The sequence below is a fragment of the Nesoenas mayeri genome (assembly GCF_963082525.1).
Source record: "Nesoenas mayeri genome assembly, chromosome: 3".
Classification (NCBI taxonomy): Eukaryota; Metazoa; Chordata; class Aves; order Columbiformes; family Columbidae; genus Nesoenas; species Nesoenas mayeri.
The window spans coordinates 108,666,933-108,683,676 of record NC_137544.1 but is presented as its reverse complement, the minus strand read 5'-3'; the positions used below and the strand labels follow the sequence as shown (position 1 = coordinate 108,683,676).

At 51.2% G+C, this 16,744-nt stretch overlaps 1 protein-coding gene across 2 annotated transcripts in view; it reads left to right on the top strand.

The window, feature by feature from the left end:
- The first annotated feature begins 9,420 nt into the window (after window positions 1-9,420).
- PPP2R5D (protein phosphatase 2 regulatory subunit B'delta) overlaps window positions 9,421-16,744 on the top strand; it is a 32,541-nt gene continuing 25,217 nt past the window's right edge. For both annotated transcript variants that reach the window (XM_080342668.1, XM_080342667.1), the window contains exons 1-2: window positions 9,421-9,527; window positions 10,395-10,478. In XM_080342668.1, coding sequence (XP_080198794.1) covers window positions 9,501-9,527; window positions 10,395-10,478 — 111 coding nt within the window. In that variant the 5' untranslated portion in view covers window positions 9,421-9,500. The remainder of the gene's footprint in view (window positions 9,528-10,394; window positions 10,479-16,744) is intronic.

Here is a 16,744-nt window from a genome sequence, read left to right as displayed (position 1 = left end):
CATTGTTGTGATAGGACAAGGGGTAATGATTTTAAACTAAAAGAGGGGAGATTCAAGCTAGACATGAGGAAGAAATATTTTACACTGAGGGTGGTGAAACACAGGCACAGGTTGCCCAGAGAGGTGGTAGATGCCCCATCCCTGGATGCATTCAAGACCAGGCTGGACAGGGCTCTGAGCAACCTGATCTGGTTGAAGATGTCCCTGCTCATTGCAGGGGGTTGGACTAGATGAGCTTTGAAGGTCCATTCCAACCCAAACTGTTCTATGATTCTGCCTACCCAGCTGTCCCTAAATTGGACCATGGAGAGGAAATTTTGAAGAGTTCAGATGGAGAGGACTGTGGAGCCATCCTTACATGCTGACTTAATGAAGGCAGGAAAATCCGGGTTACTAAGGGCAGAGCCAACTTTGGAAAGGTTCATCGTCCAGTGCTCCTAACAAGTCAGAGAAGTCTTGCTTCCTGATGATCCCAAGTCAGTACAACCCCCTGCCTGCTACCTGCTAGTTTTCCTAGTCAACAGTAGACACAGAGCTGATTGAAGCCAGCAGAGCTGGACAGAGTTTCAGTCTGTGGTGGTGTACCAGTCTGCTATGCAGTGGCTGAGCCAAGCCTCTCCAGCAAAGCTAGAGTGTTTCCACCAGTCTCCTGATCCATCCTTGGCTATAGCCAAACCAGTTTCTGAAAGCCCTGTATTGAAACGAGTAGTGCTTTTTAGATTACAGAGTTCTCATTTAAGTAGTAAAGCAACTGGGAAGCATTTCAACTCACCTGCCTGCCTGGGCGCCTCTTCACCAGTGTGTCTGAAGGTGTCCAAAATACGTCTCTCCACAGTTTTCTCCATGCTGATTATCTTGCATGCCAGTGGCAATGGTCAGTAAGATGGTCATGAGGTCCAAGAATGTCATTCAAACCCCTTTTTGTTCACCTCAGTTTTCCGTGAACCTCCTCTAGATCCTGAAGATCTGGTAACTTCATTTCCAGGAACTGCAGAGTCTGTACAGTGGTTTAGGTTGGCAACAACCAAAGTCCAACCTCTCTGCCATGGGCAGGGACATGTTTCACTCAATCTGGTTGCTGTAAGCCTTGTCCAAACTGACTTTGAACACTTCCAATGATGGGGCATTGTGGCGGATGCACCTGACTCCCCGCACCAAACCAGCAGCACTTTGGTCCAGGCTCCAGAAGAGGTAAAGGCCCGAGCCATAGCGAGGCCAAGAACTCCTTTTAGGAAACCCACAAGGAAGCAGAACAACACACTGAACACTGGTAAGTTGTGGGTGCAGGGAGTCTTGTGCATACTTTTCCTACTGTATGCAATTTGACTACGAGTCAACCACTTTATTCTATAAATATGACAGCCTGGGCAAGCCCACTTTGAACTCTCTCTGCTAAATAAGTGGGCTGTATGGCAATGGTTTTATTACTCACAGGTCAGTGGGTGAGCCCAGTTTAATATTAATCATTTAGCTTAAGTAAATGCACACTAAATATAATGAATCATTTAGAAGTATAAGGTTGTATGATTTTTAATATACTCTCTACTTCGTGTTACTTAGTAAGCTGGATTTGCAGAAATCTCGAGCTGTAATGTTCTGCTCATATTTACCAAAAGCAACTACAAACTACACTGAACACTTGCAAAATAAGGTCTAGTTTGCACTTTGCTGGGAAGAACGGAAATGACTGGGGAAAAAATAATGATTTCAAGGCTAACGCGGAGACATTACAGACATCTGTGAAATGGGCCTGTTTTGCACTTCACTGAGAAGGATTTATTCAGATAAAACAGCACCTGCAAGGCTGTGGACCATAAACAATGTCTACAGCTAAGCAAAACAAAGACACATATGAGATCAGTGAAAAAGATCCAATGAGAAATAAGAAGACCCCAAACTGAAATATTGCTATTGGACTGAATCATGGTATCAGTGGTCTTTAAGGATATAAAAGTCTATGGTTTTCTATGTTCTGGTTGGACCTCTGTGCAGAGACCCAGCTTGAGCCATCCCTCCTGCTATTCTACTCCATTTTTAATTTTTTTTTTATTTCTGAGAATTTTGTTTCCTGAAAGTTTGCTCTGCAAACAGTTATCAGGCCTCATCTGAAAGTTTGCCTCCATAGCTCTAAAATACAGACTCGGGAGCAAATGGTTATCAGGGAGGGAAGATACCTGAAAGTTTGCTTCATGAATGGATATCAGGCTGCTGGAGAGAAGGCAAGCAGTGTTTGGCTTGGCGTATTTCCTCCATGCAGTAAATAGTACAGTGAACCTGTCATCAAACACTTTCAAGTCACACTCTTCTTTGAGAAATCTAAACATTGTTCTGCAGTAAGCAGAACAGGCATGCACAGCTTCTCTGGACAACCTGCTCTACGGGCCACTACTTTCTCCTCTTCATTAATGACCTGGATGATGGGTCAGAGTGCACCCTGAATGAGTTTGCAGATGATAAAGTTGGAAGGAGCACCTGATACACCAGGGAGTTGTTCAGAGCTGAGTGGCCAAGCTGGAGAAATGAGCCTCATGAAGTTTAGCAAAGGCATGTGCAAAGTCCCACACATGGAAGGGGTTAAACCCCAGGCAGCAGTACATGCTGGAGGTATGGCAACTGGCCAGCCATGGCCTCGAAACTTTTTGGCCTTTGCTGCCTTCAGGAATCATGGGCCCCTGAGGCCAGAGAGGGTACCAGATGTGAGGAAGAGTTCTCCTTGGAAAGAGAGAACTGGTCTGAGGAACATTTAGACAAACACGACAGTCCCTGGGAGCAGATGGGATAACCCCACAGTGCTAAAGGAGCTGACTGACATCTTTCCGAGACCACTCTCCATCACCTGTGTAATTACAGTGGTGGTGATGGGGAGAGGTTCCCAGGGACTGGCAGAAAGCAAGTGTTGCTTCTGTATTCAGGGAGGGCCTTCTGTTCCCTTTAGAAGGGAGTCTCCTACAACCACAACCCACCTTTTTTTCTTGGTGGAAGCTGTTTTGTTGGAGGCTGCAGGGTGACTTATCTTCTGGAGGGTGGGGTGGACACAGCAGGGACCCTCCTCCTTCTGCACCAGGCAGGAACTTGCTGCCATTTCCCCTTGTTCCAGAAGTCGCTGCATTCCACGTCCTGAGCCGCATGCCTGTTGGACAGAGGCACCTGGGAAGGTGGGATGGGTAGGGGGGTGTTTCTCCTGCCACCTCAGGTATGGACTTGCTTCCATTCATCCCTTTCCCTTGACCTGCCTTCTTCAGTCAGGCAAGGGGAGGACACAGGAATCCCTTGATCTTCCTTTCTTTCTGGTGGTCTTACCTGCCCCCGGGCGGCCAGAGCTTGATCCCACCAGTCGATTTCCTTTTCCAGATCCCTGATACTTCTCAGCCTTTCCACCTCCTCCTTCAGCTCTACTACCAGGCTGAGCAGGTCATCCACCTGCTCACACCTCACACAGCCATTTTCTGTATTACCACTCCATACCAGTGAAAGGCTCTGGCATTCTCTACAGCCTGAGATCTGGGTGGCTGCATGTTCCCATGGTAGCTCTGTCTGAGTTGCCGCCTCCTTCCTGTTGAGCACGGAGTACTTACCTTTGCACCAAGTGAAAACCATAGTCAGCCCCTTCTGCGAGGGTGACAACAACCAAGTGAGGCAAATCACTTGAGCTTGCCCTGCCTGCTTAAACTGCCTGTGCAAACTGCTGCACTAACTGCTTCACTAACTGCTTGCTGGCCCAGTTTGCTGGACCTGGTCACCTGCGCTCCCTAAGAAGGCATTTAAACTCCCTCCGGTAGCTCTTGGCAATGCCCATGCGGGTGGGTCAGCCAATCTCTCAAGACCAGCCACTTTCACGGCAATTCTCTCAGCAGGACTGCAGCTCCGGGATCTCCCCCTCACCTCCCCAATCCATGCCCAGCCTCAAGTCTTACTGTAGCCACTGCTGTGTATGTTGGTTCACCATGTTTAAATCTCCCACGGATGCTCTGAAGTCATTGCTGTGCTCCTCACTCATTGCTGACTGAGTGTTGTTTCGATTGCTCCTGGCAATGTCCCATCAAAAGGATGCAGCCCAGGCGCAGGACATAGAGGGTGATTCCAATGCTCCAGGTGTCTGCCAAGAAGGGCTTATAGGACTGTGCCTGCATCTTGGGAGAGGCATAAGTGTAGGACCTGCAGAAGGTCTGGCTCAGCGCCAACTTGGCTGACAGCCCCTCATGTGAGGAGGCTCCAAGGAACTCCCCACTGGCATCCTGCAGGGTCATCCTCCTGGAGAAGCTGGAGATTGAGACCTTCATGTTGTTCTCAGTGTCCAGGGGAAGGTTTTCCAACTTTAAGGCTCTTGCAGGGGAGGGGCAATGCGTGCTGAGGCAGGCAGGGGCAGATGGCAGCTGTGGAGAGGGAGATGTCAGGGGCCAAGAAGGGAGCTGTGGGTAGATGACGGTCTGCAGGCTCCTCTGGGAGGAGGAGGGCTTGGACTGGGAGCTGTGGGGCAGGTGGCTGTGTGGAGGGAGGGTAGGTAAGTAAGGGTGCAACGCAGCAGGCAGAGGTGTGGAGGCAAAGAGAGGCTTCCAGGAGGCCCTTCATTGCCTGTGCTGTGCTGGGGGGAATGATCTTCCAGGGAGCATGGCTAGAGCCTGCAGAGCCCTCGCTGCCTTGAGGAGCTCTGTCCCCAGCTGCCAGACTGGAGACCCCATGCCTCCATGCTCACCCACCGGTGAACGATGATGCTGCTGTGCAGTAAGGCCAGAGTGAGGAGCAGCTGGGAGAACCAGAGCTCTGCCTGGCTCTGGGAGCAGAGCTCCTGGCTCTGCATGTGTGCCAGGATGCTCCCTGAGGGGGCCACCTCACAACGCATTTGGCCCAGGAACTGCTAATGAACATACAGTGCAGTGGAGGTTCAAGAAGTTTCACAAAGGAGACAAGAGCCTTGAAGATGAGGAGTGTAGTGGCCGGCCATTGGAAGTTGACAATGACCAAATGAGAGCGATCATCAAAGCCAATCCTCTTACGACTACATGAGAAGTTGCTGAAGAACTCGACGTCAGCCATTCTACAGTCATTCAGCATTTGGAGCAAATCAGAAAGATGAAAAAGCTCAATAAGTGGGTGCCTCATGAGCTGACCGAAAATCAAAAAAATTGTCATTTTGAAGTGTCATCTCTTATTCTACACAACAGCAATGAAGTATTTATCAATCAGATTGTGACAGGTGACGATAAGCGGATTTTATACAACAACCAGCGATGACCAGCTCAGTTCCTGGACCAATAAAACCTCCCAAGTGCTTCCCAAAGCCACTCTTGCACCAAAAAAGGTCATGGTCACTGTTTGGTGCTCAGCTGCCAGTCTGATCCGCTAGAGCTTTCTGAATCCTGGCAAAACCACTACACCTGAGAAGCATGCTCAGCAAATCAGTGAGATGCACCAAAAACTGCAACGCCTGCAACCGGCACTGGTCAACAGAAAGGGCCCAATTCTTCTCCACGACAAGGCCTAACCGCATGTTGCACAACCAGCACTTCAAGAATTTAATGAATTGGGCTACAAAGTTTTGCCTCATCCACTATATTCACCTGACCTCTTGCCAACTGGCTAACACTTCTTCAAGCATCTTGACAACATTTTGCAGGGAGAATGCTTCCACACCCAGCAGGATGCAGAAAATGCTTTCCAAGAATTTGTTGCATGTATTTTTACGCTACAGGAATAAACAAACATTTCTCATTGGCAAAAATGTGTTGATTGTAATGGCTCCTATTTTGATTAATAAAGATGTGTTTAAGCCTAGTTATAATGATTTGAAATTCACAGTCCAAAACTGCAATTACTTTTGCACCAAGCTAATACAATGAGGATGGTGAAACACTGGCACAGGTTGCCCAGAGAGGTGGTAGGTTCTCAATCCTTGGAAACAGTCAAGGCCAGGCTGGACGGGGCTCTGAGCAACCTGATCTGTTTGAAGATGTTCCTGCTCATTGCAAGGAGGTTGGACTAGATGAGCTTTGAAGGTCTCTTCCAAACAAACTATTCTATGATTCTATGAGGAGGTATAAGCCTGTCTTCGTGTCCATGCTTTGGTACGGTGTGATGAGGTGCTTGTGGCAAGACCTGCGGGCAGCAGGGGCTTGACATGGCACAGGCCTGCCCCACTCTGGCCTCCCTTTGCCTTGCACCCCTGCCCGTTTTTGCCCACTCATGCTCCCCTAACTCCTGGCAGCTCTGCACAAAGTGCCCACCATGGCTGCCATCCTCCTGGAGCTCCCACTGCCAATAGCTCCAAGCCCCTCTGAATCCCTGCCCATTGTCCCCCGGTGCCCCCAGTGCCCCCCTACCCCATGGACTCCCCCAGCTGCTCCCCAGTCCTTTGAACTCCCTAATGCCCCTGCCGCATTGAGTGTCCCAGTAGCACCACTGGCCATGAAGCTCCCCAAAGGGTGTACCTCTGCTCCCCTTAGCCCTTGATGCTCCAGGGACCCTCCAATGCTCCGATCTGCCCTGCAGCATTTTATGATGTTCAGGGGGCCCCACCAACTGGCCCTTGCCAATGTCTCCTGCTCACCCTACCTGCACTGGATGGGGCAGGAGCTTCCTGAGGTCTTCCTCCAGCACCTTCCTTTCAGAGGGGACTTTGATGGCCACCGTGTGCCACAGCAAGGAGACTGCAGCCTCATACTCCTCCTACCAGGCACTATGAGCCAGCAGCGGCTCCAGCTGGCAGCCCATCTTCCCCAGCATCAGAACAGTCTAGGGTTCAGTAGGTGCCTCCACTATGCCTGCAGACAGCACAGCTTGGGGGTAGTTAAGCAGCTGGAACCAAGTACCCCCAGACCTCTGTACTCCTCCTGGCCCCCAGCATCCCTTGCCCTCCTTTGGCTGTTCTCCACTCCTGATCATGGTTTGGCCCCTGGCACAGTTCATCCCTAGGCCTGGTGAGTGACAGCAGCAGCCACTCACCTGCCAATGACCCACCAAGGTGTGGGTGACAGGGAGGGCAGCCAGGATGGCTGTGGGAAGTGGTGGGCAGGAACAGATAAGGTTCCTTCTCTCCTGCACCTTTGCAGCAGTAGCTGGGCAGTCATTTCTGAGAAAGCTCCTCCAAGACTCCCAGAAACACCGATGGCTACAGCCAAGACCCAGCTGGAAGGTCAAAGACTTGAGCTGGCCTAGAAAAGCCCTTGGAGCAGCAGCAGAACTGAGGTCCCCAGCTTGTGAGAAGGAGCAACAGTTGAGCACTCCCATTGAGGAGGGGCAACACATGAGGAGCTTGAGGTGAGGACCTTGAGCCGAGGACCTTGAGCCGAGGACCCCATGCCCTGAAGCCATCACAATCTTTCCCCTTGTCATGCACCTGCTGCCATAGAGAAGAGGGTCCCCTCTGGGTGTGGGGGCAGCACTACCAGCAGCCCCGGTCGGGGATGCAGAGCTTGCTTGTTGGGGTTTGCTGCAGGGGCTGGACCCTGAGGTATCCAGGGCTGAGGGGCCAGGCAGGTGGCAGCAAAGGGCTTTCTGGTAAAACATCTTCCAGAGCTCTTGGGCAAGCTTGGAAAACTAGTTTTGCTCTTTCAACACTCCTTGCTCTGGGCAAGCACATCCTTCACCACCAAGACTAGGCTGTACACTGAGACTGGTAGAGGTCAGGTCTCACTCTCCTGTGCTCACACTGGGCATGCAGGGCTCCTGCTGAAAGAGGCAGCTGCTGAGCAGCTGAGGCAGTGAGATGCAACTTCTCTGCTGGCAGGTTGGGGAAAAGTAGGCCCAGACACCAGCTGATTGGCACTGGGAGGAATTCAGGGACCAAACAGCAGCTTGCTGATGCTGGGCTCCTCCAGCATCAGTTGCCAGAGGAACTGCAAGGAAAGCCAAACCAGAACTCAACGTGACAATTTATGAGGGAACAGTGATACCCACAAACTCTTCAAGCAATTAGCCTTTACCTGCTCACAGCAGTGTACTGCCCTGCTCACAAGCACCCAGATGGTTGTGCCAATCCTCTGGTCAGGGTCACTTGTGCACAACATGGGAAAGGGACAAGTGTAACCAGGGCCTTGCTCTGCTTCTGGGGCACCTCCTGAGTGCCAATGGCTTTCAAGCCAGTGATGATAAGCACAATGACAATAAGCTGTTGGCCTGATGTTTTCTAATAGTCTCAAGGAAAATTTTTCCCCTTCTGCCATGCCAGGTTTGTTCACCTGGTGACTTTATAAAAGATTGTGCTTCTGCTGAAGCACCTCTGACACAGCCCAGTGACCCTCTTTTCTCCCCACTGATGCACCACATCCCATCTGAGAGTGTGCCCTTTGCAGAGTGGCTGTGTACAGCTGAGGACCCAGTACAAGTTTTCCAGTTACAAGCCCACAGCACAACACAGGCTGTAGGCAAAAGCTTCACATGCTTAAAGTCAGAGTGATCCTTGCTGCTGCCTTGGCTGAAGTGAATAGAAGCTCTTGCACCTCTTGCAACAGGCCAGCAGCCATCATTTTAAGCATGCTGGACCAACTTAAGCTTCTAGACTGGCCTTAGACCCTCTAGGCATAACGAGCCCTAATGACCTTCCCAGGAGGTTCTGCTCAGTTCAAGTCTGTGAACTTGAGGACAGCTAGCTGTCCACTGGTTGCTTTTCCCATCAGCTTGAAGGGAACATCTGCAGGTCATTTGCGGCTGTCTTTCTACTGCAAGGATGCAGAGCCATCTGCCGATGAGTTGTCAGTTACCCCACATAAGCAAGGAAGCGTCCAGGGACACATGACCCAGGAACAACCTTCTCTGTTATTAGCAGGGGCACTGCTCTGGCTGTACTGGGCCTTGCAGTGCTTATACAGACACATTTCCATCCACCCTTGGGTCCATCTGTCACCACCTTGCCCTGACCCCATCATTTCCATCAACAGCCTTTCCCCAGCCGTGCCTCAGAGCACCAACAAGCACCTGTCCCACAGCGCTGAGGTGCAGCCCCTGGGGCCCTCTCAGGCTGTTGGGGCTCTTCTTCCCCAAGCAAAGCAAGGGAGAGCTGCGTAGTACGCGTAAGAAGGAGAAGCACTCCCGCTACTTTTACTCCCGCCCTCCGGGAGGCATTTGCAAGCGGTAAAGAACCAGGAGGCCCAAGCAGCAGCTCCGCAGCTCCGCATCTCCCCACCGTAGCCGGTCGCCTGCCTGCGCCGGGGCTCCCGTGGAGACCGTCCCCTGGTCCCACACCCTTAGAGCTGCTTCCCCGTGGAGGTCGCTCAGGCACCGCCGCCTCAAACCCGCCCGCACCGAGCCGACGCCCGCCACGAACCGGCGCAAGCGGCGATGCTCCCCCGGAAGAGTCTGTCGCGCCCCGCCCCGCCCCCCGGGGCGTGCCGATGCACAGTTTCGCCAATGAGAAAAATCTTCTGCCCTACGTCAGCGTCGCGCGGCGGTGGCGGAGACTGTTGCTAGGCCGGCCGGCGCGGCTGGCCCAATGGGAGCAGGGCGCTGCGGCTGGGCCCGGGCGCAGGCGGTGGCGGGCGCGGAGCAGCCGGGGCCTGGCGTTCACCATGCCCTACAAGCTGAAGAAGGAGAAGGTGCGGCGGCGGTGCGGGGGTGGCCTGTCGCGCTCCGGGCAGCGTCCGCCTCGCTCCCGCCGCCCTCCCCGCCGCGGCCTTCACTCGGCGCGGCCCTTGGGTGGGGGCGCGCGCGGGGCTGCGGCCGGCAGGGGGCGGGGGCGCGCGCCCGGGGCGGGCGGGGCGGGTGGTGCAGGAGGGCGGCGGGGGCGCGCGCCGGGCGGGGGGCGGCCGTCTGTGCCAGTTACCCGGCGTGAGCCCGGTGGGGGGGCGGCGGCCCGCCCCGCGCGCTTGGGAGACGGCGGGAAGTCGCGGGGGCTGCGGGGCACGGCTGCCCCTCCCCCGCCATGTCCCCGGTGGGGGAGGTACGATCCCACCCGTGTCTCGGCCCCGTTGCGGGGCGGCCGGCGGCGGCGGCTGCCGGTACCCCGCTGCTCGTTCTGTCTGCGGCGCTGCCCACGGGCGGGGTCGGGTCCCGGATCCGCCTCTGCCGCCGCCCGGGGCGGGCGAGCGGGGCCGTGGCTGTCGGGACTGTGGGTGCCTTGTGCCTTGGAGCACCCGTGGGCAGCGGCGGGCCCGTGCCCGGGGGAAGGGCTGGGCCAGGCTGGGTCGGCGTGGGACCCCGTCACCCGAAGGTGTCCGGCTGGGGTCTGCCCGCGGTGACCAGGACGGGATGTGCCAGCACCGCTCCCACTTGGGCCTGAGCCCCCACCGTGGGTGTCCCATGTTGTGGGTGTCATTCTGGGTGCCTTCCTCAGGGAAGAGGGCTTAGAGTGCTGCAAGGGTGGAGGTGGGGTGGGTCAGTGTTCATGCACAGCTGGACTCTGCAGAGATGCCAGAATTCTGGATGAGGTGAAATTTTCTCTCAATATATTTTCATCTTTTCAGGAGCCTCCGAAGTCTACTAAAAGCACCACAAAGCCTGGCAGTGGCAGTAGCGGGAAGGATGGTGGGACAGAGAATTCGGAAGAGGTAAGGCTTTCACCTTGGATGCAGCAGAGCATGTGTGCAGCTCATCTTTGAGGAAGAATGACATCTTTCATTTTAGCTGCTTCAGGCTGCTCTGCCAGATAACTTATGTCTTCAAGATCTTAAGGAATCAGAGAAGACAGCAGCAAAGAGTAAAGTTAAGATGAAGTTAGTTCGTCTTAGAAGTTGGTTCGAAGGGAGCGATGACTATGGAAGAGGCCAGGATGAGTCTCATACACTACAGCCCTGCAAAAAGAGACTTGGCAAGAAGCTGATGGCAAGCACTTCTTGCAGAGCATGGTGAATTTGGCTGCAGAGAGAGAAGAGCCATGGTTATCAAGAAGGAGGAAGCCTGACAGATGGGAGCAGCTTCCTTGCTCCTATCAGAGCAAAGTGCCATAAACTCCGTTGTCACCTTGTGTCAGAGTGAGAGAATAGTGAGAAGCAATAAAAAAGGAACGAAATGCCTCTTCTGAGGCTTTTTCTAGGGGAGTGAGATCAGGAAGCAATGGATAGGACACCTACAAGAATAAACTGCTAAAGATTAAATGGTTCTCCTTTGATATCAAACAGTTTTGTTGCTGAACACAACATTATTCACAAGGCAGCACAGTCTGTATTCCCAGCTGTGCAGAGTCTCCTTTACTCTTAATTTTGATGTTGCCAAGCTATATGTGTTAGAATGGTCTCAGCAGAACATGATAAGATGTGCTTAGAACTCACAAAAATTTGGGTGAACTGGAACTTTTCTGGTAGACTTGAGTTTGTCCGGCACTCAAACAGCAAGGTTGTGATTTTGAGACTTGGCTCAGAAGAGCATTGTACGTATGTCCAAGGAAGCATGCATATGTGTGTGGTTTATTTTTTTTTTAATACTGCAATTTGGCAGATGAGCTGTGTCACTTCTATGTCCATAGGAGCCTGTGTGCTCGAGTCTTCTCTGGAATACGTTGCACTTGTAATTTGGAGGATTTGAGGTAGGAGATGTAAGGCTAATGAAGACTAAGAAGAAATCTGTAGTTCAGTGGCATGGTTGTAGTCACAATAAGGTTATTATAGTCTCCTTCAAAGCATAGATCTGTGTTGCAGAGGCTCAGAAAATACCCCTTCTACTAGCCACTCTGTTTCATGGTCCAGGCCGTGCTCATGGCTGCCCTGCCATGTGGCCATCAAGGAATCAGAAGCTGAGTTAGTTTGCCTCAGAGCAGGTAGCGGTTTTGTAGATTTTATATCCCACCCTGGTCTTGGCTTCTGCCGATTCTTTTGTGTATACGACTGTAAACAGCATGTTGGCAGAACTGTCTGCAGACTCTGAGGAAGTGAGAGAACTCCTGCCTTGACATCCTGGAGTCAAGCTTACCTTTTATTTTTTGTCTGCTGAGTTCACAGCTCTGAGAAGAGGAAGGAAAGCCTGGGTCTTGCAATGCGAGTGTGACGGATAGCCATCAAAGCAGAGCACTCCAATATGTCCCCATCCAAATGCGCAGTGGGCTGTGGTGCTGTTTTCTTGGTTACAAGTGGTGCAGCAAGAAAGGAAGAATAGTACAGCCTGCAAGCTTCCTTCTGTGACCTGAAATGGCACGTAGTGTCTGGTTGTTCTTGGTGCAGAAGAAACTTAGAATTGGTGCATCTAATTTTCCCTCCCACAAAACATACCCAGCTGCTTCCTCATACTGCAGACAAAATCCAGCCCTTCTTTAAGATGGAAGGCTGGGTCTCCTTTGATCATAGGAACAGAGAGCAGAGCAGAAAGGAGACACCTGTGCAGTGTGCATTGTCACAAGTATCTTCTCCGTTTCCCTGTTGAGTTTGCAGTGGAGTTTGTTCTCTCTTGGTACTTTCCTGTCTCTGGACTGCTCTGCTGCAGAATGGAAGAGAGCTCTTTGCTTGGTGAGAAGAAATGTATACCGGTGTGAATGCAATCTTCCTGCTCTTCAGGAAGCACAGAAAGGTATTTTGACTTTCATATTTGGGGGGCCATGAGGAATTAGGTAATGTGTGCTGGGAGAGGGACTCCTTCCTTGTGTCAGAAGCAGGAGGTGCTTTGACCCTTGAAACACTAGGAGTGGTGTCGCCTGGTCGGGTTGATGGGCCGAGCCTAGCCTGGATGCCTCTGCTGCCATTGCGAGAGTTTTGTGTCCTGTAAATTCCTCCATAGAGTTACAGTTACTTGATTGCCTTTTCTAGAGTGAAAGTTGTGTGAACCAAAGAGAATTATTTTTTTCTTCATGTCTCAATAGATGTTTGATGGGCTTGCTTGAGGAGAGCAGCATCTGAGCAGCCCTCTTCCAGTAAACACTTTCCTCTCTCACACCATGCTCCAAGGAGCTGGGGAGGACTCAGCCCTAATTTATCTCAGTACCAGAAAGTTGTGACTGGTTTTGCTTGCAAGTTGTCTGGCTGGTGGAATGAGTAAAGCTAGTTGAAGAGCAACTCTGCTTTGACAAATCTGAGAAAGTGCAGTGGATGAGGACCTCCTATGGCCATCTCTGTGGAGGGAGATGAAGGGGGTGTATCACAGTATCACAGTATGTTTGAGATTGGAAGGGTCCTCAAAAGATCATCTAGTCCAGTCCCCCTGCTGGAGCAGGAACGCCTAGGTGAGGTCACACAGGAACATGTCCAGGTGGGTCTTGAATGTCTCCAGAGAAGGAGACTCCACAACCTCCCTGGGCAGCCTGTTCCAGTGTTCTGTCACCCTTACTGAGAAGAAGTTTTTTCTCAAATTTAAGTGGAAAAGTGGGAGTCAGTTAGAAACCCTCAAGCATAGTGCTTTGTTCTCTGCAGTGAATGAGCTTTTAGTGGAGCTGATCTGGAAGGGCAGATATGTTTAAAAGTAGGCACATCCCCACAAGGGAAGGAAGTGTTTGAATTCTCCCATAAGTACAGGGGTAATGCAGTGCTCTTTTAGATGCCCATCTTAGGGTGAAGCTGTCTGAGGTGAAAAGCCAGCAGAGCTTGGCCAGCCCCTGGCTTTGAGGAGGCAGTTTGCTCAGGAAGAGACAGGAGGAGTGGAGGAAAACATGAGAGCAGGGAGTGAGAAGTTAAAGGTTTATTCTCTGGAACATGATGAAAATATGAATGGAGAGAATTTCTGTATGGCTATTTAAGGAGAAAAAATAGATTATGTCAGAGACTAAGGCAGCATTGAATGAGGGGATGAGAAAGAGTTACTCCTCCTGGCCAGAAAGACTGGAAGAGACAGCTGGGTGGGGAAGAGAGTTAATGACCTGGAAGTGGGAGCGGGGATTAGCAGCAGCAGTAAAGAGGAGAGAGGAGTTGCTCTGCAGCCTCAAGGGCAGCTTGGAACCTCACTGATGAGATTTGCAGCTCTGGGAGAGAGTGCTTCTTTTTACTGAGCTGCTGTATTTTGCACATATCTCCGTGGGGTTTGTTACTGCAGTACCTGGAGTTTATTATTCAGAGATAGGCATTACAGTGTGTTAATATTACTTCTGAGGCAGAGAGCTTGATTTTAATAGGAAAGCTGTGTAACAGCAGACAAAGAGAGCAGATATTGACTTGAGGGATGGGAATGGAAGAGTCATCTGAAGAGGAGGAGGAGCTGAGAGCAGATCTGGGCTGACAGAAGCTTAACAAGCAGGGGATGCTCAAGGGACCAGTAAGGCAGAAGGGCTTTCCAAGTGGCGATGCACCCAGCCATGGTAGGAGTGCCTGCAGAGGTGAGGTCACACATGAGTGGAGGAGGAGCTGGCAGAGCTCAGGGTGGCTGGGGGAAGAGAGTCTCTGCTCCTAGCAGCCTGGGGTGAAGCGAAATTGCACAGAGCAAGCCCAGGGCCTGGAGGTCGTTGATGTGTGAAGGCATGTTCCTCACAAGGAGGCAGTGGGAACCAGTGAGGAGGAAGTGCTGTGACCAGGAAGCCTGTGCTTGGGGGAGTTAGAATGTGGTTGCAATTGAGGCTGGCCCATTTGTTGTCATGAATAGCTGCTCCACCACAGTGGCAAAGGTGGGGCTGCTGCACCGCAATTGAGCAAACACCTTTGTGCTGTTCTCCAGTCACTTCAGCAGCGTATGCTGACCTTTGCTGTGGTGGTGTGAGCCCTGCCTGCCAGGAGGGGGCTGAGCCTTGTCAGGGAGATGTCTGCCAGCAGCTATGGAGTGGCAGTTTGTGAGGTTGATACTTGTGCATTAAGATAAAAGCTTTCAGTTTTAACAATCTGCTGTGTTTTCAGAGTTGGAAACTTTGGAGAAGCAAGTGTTAGGAAACTTAAAAGAAGCCTCTTCTGATTCTTGTGCCAAGGTAGGAGATGTTCAAGGCAGAAGAACAGCAGGCCTGCCACAGGAAGCACACCCTGAAAGAAAGTATTCAGCTTGATGCCAGAAAGTCCATATAGAAGCAATCTGTCCTAAAACCCTCTGAGCACTGGAGCGTAAGAGTACATATGATCTCCCCCATCATTGGATTTTTCTTTAACAAACCCAGCTGTGTGATTTTTTTTTTTTTCCATATGTATGTCTGCTTCCTAAATAACTAGCAGCTAAACCTGAAGCTGTGTTTTGTCTCTCTTTATGCCAGCTGTTGAAGACTGCAGAAGCTGGTGGCAAGAACTTTTCCAGACCCCTGGTGAAGTCAGTGTGGCCACAACCCATTCACAGGCAGTACACACTCCATGCTTAGAACGTTTGAGGAAGAAATTTTTTACAATGGGGGTGGTAAAACACTGGCCTAGGTTGCCCAGAGAAGTGCTAGATGCCCCATTCCTGCAAACATTCAATGCCAGGCTTGATGGGGGTCTAAGCAACCTGATCTAGTTGAAGATGTCCCTATTCATTGCAGGGGCATTGGACTGGATAACTTTTGAAGGTCCTTTCCAACCCAAACTGTTCTATGTTTCTGTGATTTGCCTGTGTCATTTCTGTGTCGATGGGGAGTGCACAGGCATGTCCTTTCCAACCCAAACTGTTCTGTGTTTCTATGATTTCCCTGTGTCATTTCTGGGTCAATGGGGAGTGCACAGGCATGTCCTGTCAGCTAGGAGAGAGGACATGTGTCCTGCTTCCCTCAGTGTTACCTATGAGGCTGACGGTGCACCTTTTGTTTCTCACTCTACCATCTTTTTTTCCATGGTGGTTCAGCATTCAGATTTCACCCTCCTTCCCTGTGGAAGGAGAGTGATGGAGAGTAAAGGACTAGCCTTCCCAAAAGCATCTGGGCAACAACTGAGTAGCTTCTGCTGCAATGATACCCAAATACTCAGGGTGAGGAATGAATTTCTCACTCTCGGAAGGTTATCAGCAAGGATTCAGCCTGACTTAACTGAGAAGAGACCACAATTCAGGACAAGTTGCCTCTGATTTGTAGTCTGGGCCTGATTTGTCTGACTGACACAGCTGTTTCCATCATAAGCTCATCTTACCCCTTCCTCTCATTGTGGGACAGTGCTACTTCATGAAAGGAAACAGATCAAACCTGAATTCAAGAGTGTTCCAGTCTTCTTGTCTCCCCCTATCTTGGCTTGAAGCTGAGCTTGAAACAGAACAGATTTCCTTCAAGCAGAGCCAGACCAGAACCAAAATATTTCTGATATCTGGTTCAGAGTAATGGCTTGACAAAATAATTGGTGTTTTGTGTTGAGCACTATTTTTCACAGGGAATCTTTGCACTTGTCTCCCTGTAGGCAGCTTTCTCTATTCCTACCTTGCTGCTTCCCCACATGCTGTGTGTGCAGTGGGTGTTGCTTTCTGCCATGTTAAGTTTTCCATGAGTTGGGTCAGTTATTGAGCTGTTATGGCCCAAGTGGAACTCGAACCAGTGGAGCTTCAGCCGGGTCAGAACAGAGCTGAGCTGAACAAACACTGTCTTGAGTTTCTGGTCACCTGCTAAAAATAGGAAAGTGCCCCTGTAAGTGCTGTTTAACAAGCATGAAGTGGAGAGGATGTCTGCTGGAGGAAAGTGTAGGCAAAGAGGTTGTTTGGCTAAAAGCTAGATGGATGACTTGGATGCTAGTTGACAGGAGAAGTTCAGACAGCAGTGAGGCTGAGACAAGGCAGAAATGGAGGGGGCAGCTGGGATGGGTTTGGAAAGCCACCCGCCTTGGACCTCAGGGTTGGGCATGGCCTGTGTGTTTTTTAGACTAGCAGCTCCCTGTCTGTGGATGGAGCAATGATTTTAGCCTTTCCAGGGCTGTCATGTCTCCTCTGTACTACATGCTGCTTTGCTTTTTCCCAGTTGCTTTCCTACACAAGGATACGGAAGCAACTTGCTAGTTTTCAAAAGTTCTTTGCTCTGTGTTGTACAGAGTGCTGT